We start from the raw sequence: 15,639 nt of genomic DNA, 5'->3' as shown, positions 1-15,639 counted from the left end.
TGCTATAAAGAGTAATGAAACATTTTCTTTAATTATTAAAATATAGAAAGAGAGACTTCTGAAATTTTGGACTGGGGGACCCAAAGCTTTGAGATTGGATTACTCACTGATATTGACAGAACAAACAGTGAGTTCAGGGTCAAAAAAGGAACCCCTGTCCCTGTGCTGGAGTTTGTTCTTCTATTCTTGGCATTACACCATTCACTTGCATGTGGGAGTGTAGTGTTTCTCTAAAGACTTTTTCTAAGCTGGAAAAAATGATTACTGAGCAGGACACTGGTGAATCACACCTGTAATTCTAGCTACTCGGAAGAATGAGACTGGGAAGATCCTAATTCAGAGTGAGCCCAGGGAGAAAAGTCTTAGAGAGTTCATCTCCAATTGTCCAGTAAAATTCTGGGCTGGAAGTATGGCTGAAATGGTAGTGCCCAAAGCCATGAACAGGAAGTCAAGTGAGAGTAAGTATGAAGCTCTAAGTTCAAGCCCCATTACAGATGACAAGACCATCTTAGATCTAGTAAATTTAAAAAATACAATTATTCCAATATACTAGAATTAGCATAAATTAATACTTTACAATGTATGAATAGTTTCACATCTAGCTAGCTTTTTTTTCAAGTTTTACTTTGAGAGCATTCAAAAACAGTTTATTTCAAAATAGTTTACAGGACAGGGTATCTTTTATTAAATTTTGACATAAAAAGAAAAAGGTACACAGGGCACTAATTATAATTAATACCACAATTAACCAGGCACCCTCCCTCTGTAAAGAACAGGCAAGCAACCCATCATTTTAGCAACATTTTTTCTTGGTCTTTCACTTTCTGAATCCTCTTTTCTTGATTTCTGATCATTGAAGACATTGCTGAAAATGTTGACAAAAAAAGTTAAAACAGCAATATCTGCTTAGGGTTTAAACTCCATTATGTGCTTAAAAATAAAATGCTAGGAAATAAACCTTGAAGTTTTGCTTCCTCACCTCTCTTTATAATAATACTATTTTAAGCCCTCTTATATATTTGCACCATTGTTTCTTATGAAATAAGCTGCTGAAATGGTCATTTCTTCTAGCTCCAAGGTTACATATGCTTAAGTACAGAGTTGGGGTTTTTTGTTGCTATTTTTTGCACTGTTAGGATTGAATCTAGGGCTCTGTGTATGCAGGCAAGTGCTCTATCACTATACCTTAAATTCTGTTAAATGATACAAAATTCTCTCCAAAACTTATTTTTTTAGTATTCCCACAAACATTTTGTCTAGGCATTGCATGCAATACAAAGGTACTTTTACGCTTTAGCAAATAAGCATGTATCTTGTTAGACTGTTACATGGTGCTATAAATCAGATAAACAGGAATATGAGAATATGAATAAAAATGGGGCCAATAAAATAATGAATCCTCCTCTTTAAAAACATAACAAATGCTGGGCATTGGTGGCTCTTGTCTGTAATTTTATTTACTCAGTAGGCAGAGATTGGGAGAATCACAGTTTGAGGTCAACCTAGGGAAAAACTTCACAAGACTCCATTTTAGCCCATTGCTGGGAGTGGTAGGTAGGGCATGACTACATTGGTATTCAGAAGGCTCATGGTTTCAGGCTAGCATAGTTAAAAAAAAAAAAAGTCCAGGGGCTGGGAAGGTGGCTCAGTGGTAGAGTGCTTGTCTTGCATGCATGAGGCCCTGGGTTTGATTCCCCAGCACCACATAAGCAAAAAGAAAAAAAAAGCCAGAAGTGGTGCTGTGGCTCAAGTGGTAGAGCGCTAGCCTTGAGCTGAAGAGCTGAGGGACAGCGCCCAGGCCCAGAGTTCAGGCCCCACGACCGGACCCAAAAAAAAGTCCAAAAGAACCCATCTTACCAGAAAAAGTTGAGTGTAATGGCACATACCTGTCATCTCAGCTATGGAAGGAAGTGTGGTCCAGGCTGGCTTGGGCAAAAAGTGAAAGTCTATCTCAAAAATAACCAGAGCAAAAAGGGCTTCAGGCATGGCTCAGATCTAAGTTCTCAAAGGAGAAGTTATTGTCTGTGCTTTTCAGTTTTCCTGTGATAACACTAGAGCACCCACCTCCCCTGCTGTTGTAAGGATAACAGAAGATAGAGGTAATACATGGAGGACAGGGTTTGGCTCCTAGGTGGGGATTGCTCAGTAAATGTCAACAGCAACTATTATTATTAGTGAAGTTCAATTTATTTGATAAATATTTGTTCTTAGAAAAGTATTTTCTAGGGCTGGGAAGGTGGCTCAGTGGTAGAGTGCTTGCCTTGCATGCATGAGGCCCTGGGTTCGATTCCTCAGCACCACATAAACAAAAAGAAAAAAAACCAGAAGTGGCGCTGTGGCTCAAGTGGTAGAGCGCTAGCCTTGAGCTGAAGAGCTGAGGGACAGCGCCCAGGCCCAGAGTTCAGGCCCCATGACTGGGCCAAAAAAAAAATAGAAAAGAAAAGAAAAATATTTTCCTTTATCTAACAACTCTATGGACAGAAAGATGGACTAAGAATAAGGGATGCCCTTCAAAATTAGTTTCTCTTTGGCAAGAGTCCTAGATTCATGAAGGTAGAAAAGCATGCAACAAGATAGTCTCCCATATCTTCTGTACTTAGAATTTATACTCTAGGGGCTGAGAAGGTGGCTCAGTGGTAGAGCGCTTGCCTTGCATGCCTGAGGCCCTGGGTTCGATTCCTCAGCACCACATAAGCAAAAAGAAAAAAGCCGGAAGTGGCGCTGTGGCTCAAGTGGTAGAGTGCTAGCCTTGAGCTGAAGAGCTGAGGGACAGCGCCCAGGCCCAGAGTTCAGGCCCCACGTCTGGACCCAAAAAAAAAAAAAAAAAAAAAAAAGATTTTATACTTTAAAAGCTACCAGTCATCTGCAGATTGTAATAGATTCTCATCCATGGCTTTTAGTATTTTCAGAAATGACTTATCTCATAATTTTGTGCTTCATTCATTGAGTAGCATAGTCTCTTACAACTATAAGCTAATTCAAATTCTGAGTAAGCTAAATACTTCAACATTTTGTATTTGGTTATAATATTGTCATTTTATCCAGGCTAAAATCAAAGTAACAGGGACAGGAAAGTATAAAGAAACTCAACCTACTGAGTGTTAGTCAGCAGGATAAGACCCTGAGGCTTGATCATGGTTAAGATCATACTTTGACTAAGGTTTCTGAATTGCTAATTCAATACCCTGTTGGATCTACAGATAGAAAATTTAACCTGAAGGGAAGGAGAGTATTGTTATGAGTGACAAGATCTCTCCAAAAACTGCACTGTACCTTGGTTTTTCATCTGTAAATCTTCTACCAGGGTTTGCAAGCTTTCCAGTCTGTTTTGAAGTTTCCTGCATGTTTTTCCTGTTGTTTCTACTGGCGGAGACTGTGAATCTATTAGAAAATTGCTTAGCTGTGATATAAAAAGTCTAATCACTACTTCTTTTTTGGAAATAATTCAATTGAATTACATATTAAACAATTTTCCATTCATTTACTTAGAAAGGCTCTTTCTATGTAGCCCAGGCTGGCCTCAAATTTACTATCCTCCTGTCAGAGCCTTTTGAATGATGTAACTTTTCCTTTAAAATAAAGAAAACTTAGCCAGGGGCTGGGAAGGTGGCTCAGTGGTAAAGCACTTGCCTTGCATGCTTGAGGCCCTGGGTTCGATTCCTCAGCACCACTTAAGAAAAAAGCCGGAAGTGGCGCTGTGGCTCAAGTGGTAGAGTGCTAGCCTTGAGCTGAAGAGCTGAGGGACAGCGCCCATGCCCAGAGTTCAGGCCCCACGACCGGACCCAAAAAAAAAAAACAAACAAAACAAAAAAAAACTTAGCCAGGTGCCAGTGGCACATGCCTGTAATCCTAGCTATTAAGGAGGCTGAGATCTGAGGTTCAAAGACAGCCCAGGCAGGAAAGTCCATGAGACTCTTATCTCCAATTAACCACTAGAAAACCAGAAGTGGTGCTGTGGCTCAAGTGGTATAGTGTTCGCTTTGAGCTGAAGAGCTCATGGACAGTGCCCAGTACCAGAGTTGAAGTCCCATGACTGACAAAACAAACAAAAAAAAGAAAGAAAAAAAAAGAAAAAAGTCTTTTCAGTTTAAAAGTTTCCTGTTTAATACCTGATTTTATTTAATATTGAATCATTGCAATGCTAGCTTATTTTATTTTGTTTCAAACCAATACAACTTTGTATTATTTAACAGCATCGTATTAAATGGGATGAATGAGAATACTTCAAGTTTAATAGAAACATTCTCAACTTTTTTATAGCAGACTTAAATAGTTCCATTAGCCTAAGGTCTGAGGGAGAAGAATCTAATTCAGATACTGGCACCATTATTAAATGTGTGAGGCCGCTGCCCATGCCCTAGTTGCTGGCACCTGAATGAGGAACAGCATTGTATCAGACAGCTGAACAGGTGCTGACATGCCTTAGTAAACCTACTGCAAATGTGTAGAGCTAGACACCTGAAGGTTATTCTCCAGGAAGTATGTTAGCTTCTCAATTTCTAAAAATACTTGCTTGACAAGCTTTAAATTTCAATTTTGATCTTAGCCTCTGACTAGCTAAATAATCTTGACAATGTTTTTCTGGTGGCTCATTTTCCTATCCCAAATCATCTTTTCAGTATTAAAGATAATAAAGAAATTATTTTGTTTTATTTGGCAGTCCTGGGGCTTGACTCAGGGCCTGGGCACTGTTCCTGAGCTTCTTTTGTTCAGGGCTAGCACTCTACTACTTGAGCTACAGCGTTACTTGCAGCTTTTTCTGTTCATCCGGTACTGAGGAATTGAACACAGTGCTTCATGAATGCTAGGCAAGCACTCTACCACTAAGCCACATTCCCAGCCCAAGAAATTATTTTAACTCAAGTGAATAAGACATAATTTTTTTTTTTGTCCGTTGTAGGGCCTGAACTCTAGGCCTGGGTGCTGTCCTTCAGCTCTTGAGCTCAATGCTAGCACTCTACCACTTAAGCTACAGCACCATTTCTGGCTTTTTCTACTTAAGTGGTGCTGAGGGCCTCATATATACAAGGCAAGCACTCTACCACTGAGCCACCTTCCCAGCCCCAAGACATAATTTTTTAGAGATAGTCTTAGCATGAAAAGCATATAACAGGGGCTGGGAAGGTGGCTCAGTGGTAGAGCGCATGCCTTGCATGCCAGTGGCCCTGGGTTCGATTCCTCAGCACCACATAAGCAAAAAGAAAAAAGCCGGAAGTGGTGCTGTGGCTCAAGTGGTAGAGCGTTAGCCTTGAGCTAAAGAGCTGAGGGACAGCACCCAGGCCCAGAGTTCAGGCCCCATGACCGGACCCCCCCCCAAAAAAAAAAAAAAAAAAAAAGAAAAGCATATAACATATGAAGACTGATAGGGATTTGACCATAGGAGGAAAAGTAACAATGCCATGGCTATTATATAAGTAGGTAAATAAGGTGACAAGCAACATTGCTCTATTCCTGCAGTGATTATTACACTAATAGGCAAATCATTTATTAAACAAGGGCTGGGAAGGTGGCTCAGTGGTAGAATGCTTGCCTTGCATGCATGAGGCCCCAGGTTCCATTCCTCAGCACCACATAAGCTGAAAAAACCAGAAGTGGCACTGTGGCTCAAGTGGTAGAGTATTAGCCTTGAGCTGAAGAGCTGAGGGACTACACCCAGACCCAGAGTTCAGGCTTCATGACCGACACAAAAAAAAGTACTTTAGGAGCATAAGAGATAATTGAAGACATAGTTGTCCAAAAATAATAAATAAGAAAATGTACTTACAATGTGATTCTGATTTTCATATATTTGGGGGATCTAGAATTCTGTATGACATAGAATTGCAAAGGTATAAGAACTGACTTGACAATGATGTGACAACTGTCTGGTTTATCCCTTGCCAATAGGAATGATGGCATACAGCACTGGGCTGGTTTGGTCACTGTCATACATGCTAAGAAGATGTCAAGGCCAACTTAATGATCTATTTATCAGGCACATATCCAAATCAATTTATCTTTTCCATCTGCACATAACAAATAAACAATGTTGTGTGTTTGTGCCAGTAGTGAGGCTTGAATTCAGGGCCTGGACATTATCCCTTAGCTTTTTTGCTCAAGGCTGGTGCTCCAATTGAATCACAAAAAGCCATTTCTGGCTTTTTTTGGTGGTTAATCGGAGATAAGAATCTCGTGGGCCTTTATTGCCCAAGCTAGTTTTGAACCAGGATCTTCAGGTCTCAGCCTCCTGAATAAGATTATAGGTGTGAGCCACCATTTCCCAAATTGAGCTTAAAAATTTTTAAATAATATAAGAACATTTTGATAAGTTTATAGACATTTGCACTTACAAGGGCAGAAATGGAAGTACAGCCATGATTCACAAAGGCAAATATAGCATTTAAGATCTAAACTCTTACAATAACATAGAGTATGAAAATAGTTCATTATTTATGTCAAAGAAAAATAACATTTACATATAACACCTATATTGTTACTGAGTCTCATATGTATGTATACAATAGCTGTTTTATTGTAATAAGACTATAAAAATTACATGTCCTCAATTACACCTCATACATAAGAACTTCAAACAGAGCTGGTGTGGTGACACATATCTATAATGCCAGCATTCAAGAGGCTGAGGCAGAAGGATCTTGAGAAGGAGGCAAGGCTGAGCTACATAGTGAGAACCTGCCTGCCTCAGAAAAGTTAACCAAAGAACTGCATGTTAACATTATTAATCTGAATATAGAAAGGAGACTATAGTTCATCAGAAAAAGAAATCAACCCCATCAACAATATCAGATCATTCTAACCTTTAACAGAATCAGGTGAATGAATAGGCTTAGTAGATCTATACTGTGATGTGGATCCAACTGAATCTTCAGCTGAACTTGTCAGGAGTGAGTGTACTGGAGACTTCTTAGGAGAAGTGAAGGAACGAGTAGCTGAGTTTTTCACAGATGGAGTTACTAGAACAAAGGTAAAAACAGTTAATTAGAAATAATATACTGCATCTCTCAAAAACTCAAACTTTTATGAGAAAATGAGTCCAATGATGGGGCTGGGAAGAGAGAGGAATATTCTGGCAAATATCCAAGGTTTCAAATTTGAAGTAATGGGTATGCCCTATGTGATGGTTAAACTCCGTGAGTACCTTGACAGGGCTGAGAGATGGCAAGAAAAGTGATAGCCCAGCCAGGAAAGTTGTGAGATTCTTATCTCCACTAAACTACAAAAAATCCAGAAGTGGAGCTGTGGCTCAAATTGATAGAGTACTAGTCTTGAGCAAAAGAAATTCAGGGACAGTGCCCAGGCCCTGAGTTCAATCCTCAAGACCAGCACGTGCATGCACGCACGCATACAAATACACATATGCTCTCAAGAAGAAGGAAAAAAAGAAAGAAGGCAAACAAAAGACAAGCAATCTAAAAGCTAACTGATGGGAAAATGAGGCATTTTGCATTTAAATAGCAATATATGAACTTATACTGATTTATTAGTAGAAACAATGAAAGCCAAAAATGGAATGATCCATTCAAAGTGAAGGAAAACAATGTCACCTAAATTCTATATTTAGCAAAAATGTTCCTCTAAAATGATGATGAAATTGACGTAAGTTCAGACACTAAAAATATTTATCACCAGTAAACATGAAAAGCACAAGTAAAATGGTTCTAGATGAAAGTGACCTGCAATGGTACAGGTATAGCTAAATAAATATTAACTGTACAAAACACCACCTGGTCCACTCTGATGTTTAGTTTCATAATTTTCCCAATTATTTTTACAATAAAACTATATAATGATTATTATGCCACAGCTGGAAAGGATAGTGAATGGAATTAATGAGTTAAACAGTAACACTCACAATACATGAAAAAAGGTAAACGTACTCATTTATATTAATGTAATAAAGTAGGGCTAGTTATTAATCAATTTTCTTGGGTCATCATTAAGATATATAAGACATATAGGATACATGTAATTGATATAAACTGGAAGAAATTAACTATGTAAGTGCACTTTTTCAAAGTACTAAAATGATCAGAATTAGTGCCAGAAATGATTAAAATTTAAGAATTTGCATTTATTTTACTTAAAAAATTTTATGTTTTGATTTTATTTATATATCTACACTTTTTTTATATCTACACTTTTATAAGAGAAAAAAATGGGAAACATTTTCTCCTACCTCTTTTACAATTTACCTCAATTTCTCTATTTACATTATTAGTTTCCAGATATGTAACTGAATAATCATCATTTTTTTTTATTGTGAGAATACTGTACAGAGGAGTTACAATTACATGGGCAAGGTAACGAGTACATTTCTTATCAAGCATTGTTGCCTCCTTTGTTTCCCCTTACTATCCCTTCCCATACCCTCCTTCCCCCACCTGATCCTCCCCCCACCCCCCACCAAAGTTGTAAAGTTCGTTTTTCAACATAATGACTTGTACATCTCATTGTTGCAATGGGTCCACCTGTATCCCTATTTAAACAATTTGCTTTTTCCCTTCCTCTCCACAAATTATACCAACATCAAATACAGTGAAAGCATGGTTATACTGTGGGGGAGGGACATACAAAGCAACATAGAAATCATCTTATAAATATGTTAGAAACAATTGCATGAAAGGAAAAAAAAACATTTGAATACTTATCTTGGGGTTCATTCCTCTAACATAAAATTATCTGACCTTTTCTGCTTGACTCAGACATATACTAGTTATTGCAAATAAGGGAAACCATGGGACCTAAGTTTTCTTTGGGCCTAGCTTACTTCACTTAATATAATTTTTTCCAAGTCTTTCCATTTCCTAACAAATGGGGCAATGTCATTCTTTCTGATGGAGGCATAGAATTCCATTGTGTATATATACCACATTTTCTTGATCCATTCATCTACTTAGGGGCATCTGGGTTGGTTCCATATCATAGCTATGGTAAATAATGCTGCAATAAACATAGTTGTGCTGGTAGCTTTAGTGTGGTCTTGTTTGTGATCATTTGGGTAAATGTCCAAAAGTGGTCATAGGGGAGCTCTATGTGGAGTCTTTTGAGGAACCTCCATACTGCTTTCCAAAGTGGTTGAACAAGTTTACACTCCCACCAACAATGCAGTAGGGTTCCCTTCTGTCCACATCCCCTCCAGCATCTGTTGTTATTAGCGTTCTTGATTATAGCCATTCTAACTGGGGTGAGGTGGTATCTCAATGTTGTTTTGATAATCATCATTTTCAATTTCATTCTTTCTCAATATTTTTCATTTTTCCTAAGAAAAATAATTATGCATCTGTTGGGTTGCTTTTGTCTTCCAAATCTAACATATTATCTATAATTTGTCTTCCTAATTTGGTATTTTATTTTGTATAATCTTTTTTTTTTTTTTTTTTGGTCATAGTGTTTGAACTCAGGCCCTGGGTGAGCACTGTCCCTGAGCTTTTGCACTCAAAGCTAGTGCTCTACCATTTTTTATTTTCATTTTTGTCAGTTGTAGGGCTTGAACTTTGCCGACAGCTCTTAAGCTCAAGGCTAGTGCTCTACCACTTGAGCCACAGCGCCACTTCTGGCCTTTTCTATTTATGTGGTGCTGAGCCTTACGCAGGCCAGGTAAGCACTCTACCACTGAGCCACCTTCCCAGCCCTGCTCTACCATTTTGAGCCACAACTTTCCTTCCCCAGCTGGCTTCCAAATGCGATCCTCAGATCTTAGCCTCCTGAGTAGCTAGGATTACAGGCATGAGTCACTGGCTTCTCTCTGTCTCTCTCTCTCTTTCTTTGAGGGGGAATTATGGGGTTTGAAGTCAGGGTCTCTACTTGCTAGGCAGGTGCTCTACTACCTGAACAATGCCCCAGGCCTCTTTTGCTTTAGTTATTCTTTTAAAATAAGGTCTTTTGTTTTAACTATAGAATTATAGGTGTGCGCCATCATGCTCAGATTATTTGTTGGAGTGGAATCTTACTTTTTTCCATGGGCTGGTCTTAAACTCTTCCCTATTTCTATCAGTTGAGTAGCTGTGATTACAGATATGGGCCACGATGCCTGATCAATGTGAAATTTTCTTTATGTCTATGATTTTAGTCATAGTTGTAACTTGTAAATTTTTCTCTTCCACTTCTAGTGTGAGTTATGCTAATTTCCTTTTCAATAGATTCTATTCTTTAATCAGTTCCTTTAGGAGTTATTTTTCACTTTTTCTTTTTGCATAGCTGAGGACCAAACTCAGGGCCTTGTATTTGCCAGGCAAGTGCTCTTTCACTGAGCTAAATCCCCAACCCTCTTTAGTTTATTTATTTATTTATTTATTTTGGGTTCTGTCGTGGGGCCTGAACTCTGGCCCTGGGCCCTGTCCCTCAGCTCTTCAGCTCAAGGCTAGCGCTCTACCACTTGAGCCACTGCGCCACTTCCAGCTTTTTTCTTTTTGCTTATGTGGTGCTGAGGAATCGAACCCAGGGCCTCAAGCATGCAAGGCAAGTGCTCTACCACTGAGCCACCTTCCCAGCCCCTCTTTAGTTTATTTTTATAGAGATCATCTTATCTCTGTCCTTGAAAATGTTATGTAGAACCACCTGTCTCAATCATTCTTTTCCTTTCATCTATTCTGTAAGTATTTATTGAGCACCTGCTTTGTGCTAGATACCTGGGATCCACTGGGGGAACCAAATAGTTAAAAGACTGAAGTTGTTATTTTATGGCACTGGGGCTTGAACTTAGGGCCTGATGTTTGCTATCCAGAAGCTCTACTGATGAGCCAGGCCTTTAGCTTCCTTTCGCACTGGTTATTTTTTAGATACTGTCTTGCTTCTTACCTGGGTGTACCTAGACTATAATCTGCCTATGTTTCACTTCTTTTGTAGCTGGGATGACAGACATGCACCACAACATCCAGCTTCTTCCAGTGAGACCAAATCTCACAGACTTTCTGCCTAGGCTTGCCTTGAACCACAATTTTCCTGATTTCAGCCTCTTAAGTAGCAAGCATTACAGGTGTGAGATACTTGCATCTGGCAAGATTGTGCAGTATTTGTCTATCAGAGGGTATTGAACAATGAGCAACATAAATTATTAGTAAGTTACACAGTATGTTAGAAAGATGATGTGTAGTTCAAGGTATGGGAAGGTTGTGACTTCTAAATAAAAAGTGGATTTAAGTCTCATTGGAAAAGTGACTTCTGAGCAAATCTATAAAGAAGGTGAGGTGGTGAGCACAAAACCTGGCATATTCAAGGAACAATTTAAGGATGGATAAAGCAGAAGGAGTAGGAAATAAGACCAGAGAGTTAATGGCACTCACTGGCTATTGTCATGAATTTGGATTTTGTTTTCATGGAGAAGAGGGGAGTGGGCATGGTAGAGTTTTAAACAGAATCTGTTTCTCTGCTTTGTTGAGAACTCACCTGTAGATGGGAATGCGAAGCAACTAGATGGGTCTTCCAGGTCTCCTGCATGTAATGTGACTGGATCTCTAGAAGCATAAGAGCAATGCAATGCTGTTGCACAAACACAGCACTAAAGTCTGGACAGAAGCAAACTACACAGACAAAATATGATGCCTATAGTATCAGCTCAGTGAAGATGGCAATCAGTTATGATGGCTATCATAGCTTGGAAATCTTAAAATACCTTTGAAGGAGACTCAGTGCATTATATTTTTGGATAAAATGTAAAAATAAGCTAGGTGCTAGTGGCTCATACCTGTAAACCTAGCTACTTTGGAGGCTGAGATCTGAGGATCATGATTTGAAGCCAGCCGAAAGTCTGTCAGACTCCAATAAACAATAAAAAAGCCAGAAGTGGAGCTGTAGCTCAAGTGGCACTAGTCTTGAGCCAAAGAACTCAAGGACAGTACCTAGGTCCTGAATTCAAACCCCAGGAACAGCACACACATAAAATGTAGCAATATCTATTCTTATTAGAAAGCTGATGGCCTGGCTCATCAGTAGAGTTCTGTGTAATTTTAATAGCTAGAAATCCTAATCATTTCACTGCCATCAAAATAACTCACTTGAAACTTAAAAAAAAAAAGAGAACAAGAGGAAAAATTGTTAGTACTAATGGTATCATTTACAAATAGTTAATAGTATAGTTACAAAACTATAAAACATAACTAAGTCAGTAAATTGAGTTAGGGCTGAGAATCTTACATCATTTCTTATGGTGGTTCCCTTTGAGAAGAGTCATAGTTCAAATCTCTTTATACTACTAAGATGTTAATTACTTTTTATCTCTCATTATCTCAAGAAGCCTGATAGAGGTTGATAGCTGATAACACAACAGAGAGGTTGATAGCTGATAACACAACAGAATGGACTCTCACACGGATAGGAGAATCCAGCTGCCTTTTATTATTTAATGCTAGCCATTAAACTGTAAAACAGAATCAGTAATTTTTGAGAATGTAATTTCTTCATAATAAAATATTAGCTTCTTCAGTTCCTAGTTCTTTCCCAAATAGCTCTGTATTGGTCACAAGCACACACTTAGTTCTAGTGTGAGCTCCCCAGCTGACCAACTGCATGACTATGGCAAGTTGTTTCAGTAATCAGAATTTTTGTTTTTAAACTACTTATGGGAAAATAGTGCCTGCCTCTAGATTAGATTAGACATAGATTAGCTCATTTGATAGCTACATGAAGTAAGTTTAGAACAACTGAAAAATAACAACCACTTTTAAAATTGGAATGTTGTTATTAATGTTATTATTAACAGTACTGGTATTTGAACTAAGGGCCTTGCAGTTATTAGCAAGTGCTCTTCTACTTGAGCCACTCTACCAGTGTAGTTATTAATAGGTACAGTATAGTGTTAAATATCCAGGTAAAAAGGAAATAAAGATAGCATTTCTTTTTGGTTAAAAGACATATTTAGAAAGATTCAAGTTCACTGTACTGTGGTCAAGTGACAGGAAAAGTAAAACAATAATTAAAATACTGTCTCGAGTTATTGATTAAACAATTTATTTACTATAGAACTACAAGTTGATCATGCTTGGTTTTAAGGATATAGTGATGAATAAGCTTAATTATTTTTATTGGTATCTTAACTAAAATTTAAATAATAGCAGTCATTAATATGATATGAAAATGGTGTGGAAATTTCTATTTTTATAAATGGTGAAAAGATAAAAGATAAAAATAAAGTTTTCTCCAGGCAGTTAGTAAATAAACAGACCTTATGACTGTAAACAACTTGATTGAGCACAAGGGCAGTATTAGTCCTGCCCACTGTTATATTCCAAGGGCCTAGCACAGTGAGTAGAACATTATAAGGATTTAATGATCTTCCAAATTAGTGAACAGTTGTGAAATCTGGGGGCTGGCAATGTAGTTTCTTACCTGCTAAGGGTTTCACTTGACTTGCTGCCTTCAGTGGATTCCCTTAATGAGTTGTTGCTTCTGTTGGTAGGAGATGGGAAAAAATTAAACTTCACAATGCTCTTTTCTTGCCAATATGGTAAAAGTTAATAATCTGTCCCCTTTTTATGCTGTTCCTGGGGCCTAGACACTGTCCCTCAGCTTTTTTGCTCAGCTAGCATGCTATCACTTGAGCCATAGTTCCACTTACAAAAGCCACAAGTGTCTCATAAATCTTCCTGCTCAGGCTAACTTCCAGCTGTGATCCTCAGATCTCAGCATCCTGAGTTGCTAGGATTATAGGTATGAGCCTCTAGCATCTGGCTTTCCCCATCCCTCTTCTTTTTGATGTCAGGAATTGAACTCAGGGCCTTGTGCATTCTAAGTATATGCATTACCACCAAGTTACACCCTAGGACTATTTATTCTTTTTTTTTTTTTTTGGTCGTGGGGCTTGAACTCTGGGTCTGAGTGCTGTCCCTCACTCTTCAGCTTAAGACTAGTACTCTACCATTGGAACCACAGCGCCACTATTTATTCTTTTTTACCACTTCTGTTTTTTTTTCTGCGTATGTGGTGCCAAGGAATTGAACCCAGGGCCTCATGCATGCCAGGCAAGCATTCTACCACTGAGCCACCTTCCCAGCCCCTATTTATTCTTATAAAGGGTCAATTGTAATAGCTAAGATAGATCATAAATCATTAAGTTTGTGGTAAAAACAAAACTGTTTAGCTGAATGTTAATTTAATTTTATTTATTTATTTATTTTGGGTCTGGTCGTGGGGCCTGAACTCTGGGCCTGGGCACTGTCGTTCAGCTCTTCAGCTCAAGGCTAGCGCTCTACCACTTGAGCCACAGTGCTACTTACAGCTTTTTTCTTTTTGCTTATGTGGTGCTGAGGAATCGAACCCAGGGCCTTAGGCATGCAAGGCAAGCACTCTACCATTGAGCCACCTTCCCAGCCCTGAATGTTAATTTTAAACAGGTACAGATTCAAAAGAGTGAGAATGGACCTCTGCTTAGAGTGTAGTATGGGAGTAAAAGCAGGCTGGGGACAAGTTAGAAGATTCTTCAATGTCATGCTTGAAGGTCTCCGCAGTGGGGAGCTACTGGAGATTTTGAAACAATGGACTCCATGTCTTCTGAGAATAACAAATTAGAGTTTGCATTTTTCTTTGTTCTCAGAAGTTATCTTTTTTATTAGTATACATTGGTTGTACAAGGGACATTTCAGCCACCTGCTGGTGATTCATGCCTGTAATTCTATTAGCTACTCAGGAGGCTGAGATCTGAGGATTGTGGTTCAAAGCCAGCCTAGGCAGGAAAGTCCATGAGACTCTTTATTTTTTTAATTTTTTTATTGTGAAAATACCGTACAGAGGGGTTACAATTACATGAGCAAGGTAATGAGTACATGAGTACATTTCTTATCAAGCATTGTTGCCTCTTTTGTTTCCCCTTACCATCCGTTCCCATCTCTACCCTCCCCCTGCCTGCCCTGAGCAACACCCCCCACCAAAGTTGTAAAGTTCGTTTTTCGACATAATGTCTTGTACATCTCATTGTTGCAATGGGTCCACCTGTATCCCTATTTAAACAATTTGTTTTTTCCTTTCCCCTCCACAAATTATATCAACATCAAATACAGTGAAAACAGGGGTTATACCATGGGGGAGGGACATACAAAGCAACAAAGAAATCATCTTCTAAATATGTTAGAAACAATAGCAAGAAAGAAAAACCATTTGGGTCCTTATCTTGGGGTTCATTTCGCCTAACATCATCTTATCTGACCGTTTCTGCTTATCTCAGACATGTACTAGTTATTGCAAATAAGGGAAATCATGGGACCTATGTTTCTTTGGGCCTGGCTTACTTCACTTAACATAATTTTTTCCAAGTCTTTCCATTTCCTAACAAATGGGGCAATGCATTGCCCTGTAAGACTCTTTAACTACCAGAAAACCGGAAGTGGTGCTGTAGCTCAAGTGGTAGTGTGTTGCCTTGAGCTAAAGAGCTTTGGGACAGTGCCCAGGCCCAGAGCTCAAGCCCCACAACCTGGAAAAAAAAACAAAACAAAAAACAAGGGAGGTTTCATTGTGATATATCCACATCTGTATTCAAAGTATTCTGATCAACCTCACCCATTCTAGAAGTTGTCTTTTTTTTTTTTTTTTTTTTTTTTAATTCATGGGGCTTGAACTCTGGGCCTGGGTGCTGTCCTGAAGCTTTTTACTTTTTAGCCCAAGGCTAGTGCTTTACCTCCTGAGCCATAGTGTCACTTCTGGTTTTCTGGT

The 15,639-nt window shown here is 38.7% G+C and overlaps 1 protein-coding gene across 6 annotated transcripts in view; it reads right to left on the bottom strand.

Moving 5' to 3' along the window:
- Positions 1-658: 658 nt before the first annotated feature.
- Positions 659-15,639, bottom strand: part of Ccdc158 (coiled-coil domain containing 158) — a 77,969-nt gene continuing 62,988 nt past the window's right edge. For 4 of the 6 annotated variants that reach the window (XM_070012318.1, XM_070012316.1, XM_070012317.1 and 1 more), the window contains 5 exons: positions 13,324-13,383; positions 11,386-11,453; positions 6,798-6,953; positions 3,274-3,400; positions 659-865 (listed from right to left, as the gene is read on the bottom strand). In XM_070012318.1, the coding sequence (XP_069868419.1) occupies positions 745-865; positions 3,274-3,400; positions 6,798-6,953; positions 11,386-11,453; positions 13,324-13,383 (532 nt within the window). In that variant the 3' untranslated portion in view covers positions 659-744. The remainder of the gene's footprint in view (positions 866-3,273; positions 3,401-6,797; positions 6,954-11,385; positions 11,454-13,323; positions 13,384-15,639) is intronic. The other 2 variants (XM_070012321.1, XM_070012319.1) reach the window with 1 other exon arrangement.

The sequence above is a fragment of the Dipodomys merriami genome, unplaced genomic scaffold (genome assembly GCF_024711535.1).
Source record: "Dipodomys merriami isolate MVZ:Mamm:240054 unplaced genomic scaffold, mDipMer1.0.p SCAF_9, whole genome shotgun sequence".
Taxonomy (NCBI): domain Eukaryota; kingdom Metazoa; phylum Chordata; class Mammalia; order Rodentia; family Heteromyidae; genus Dipodomys; species Dipodomys merriami.
Note: the sequence above shows the minus strand (reverse complement) of the source record. Positions and strands in the feature narration are given on the sequence as shown.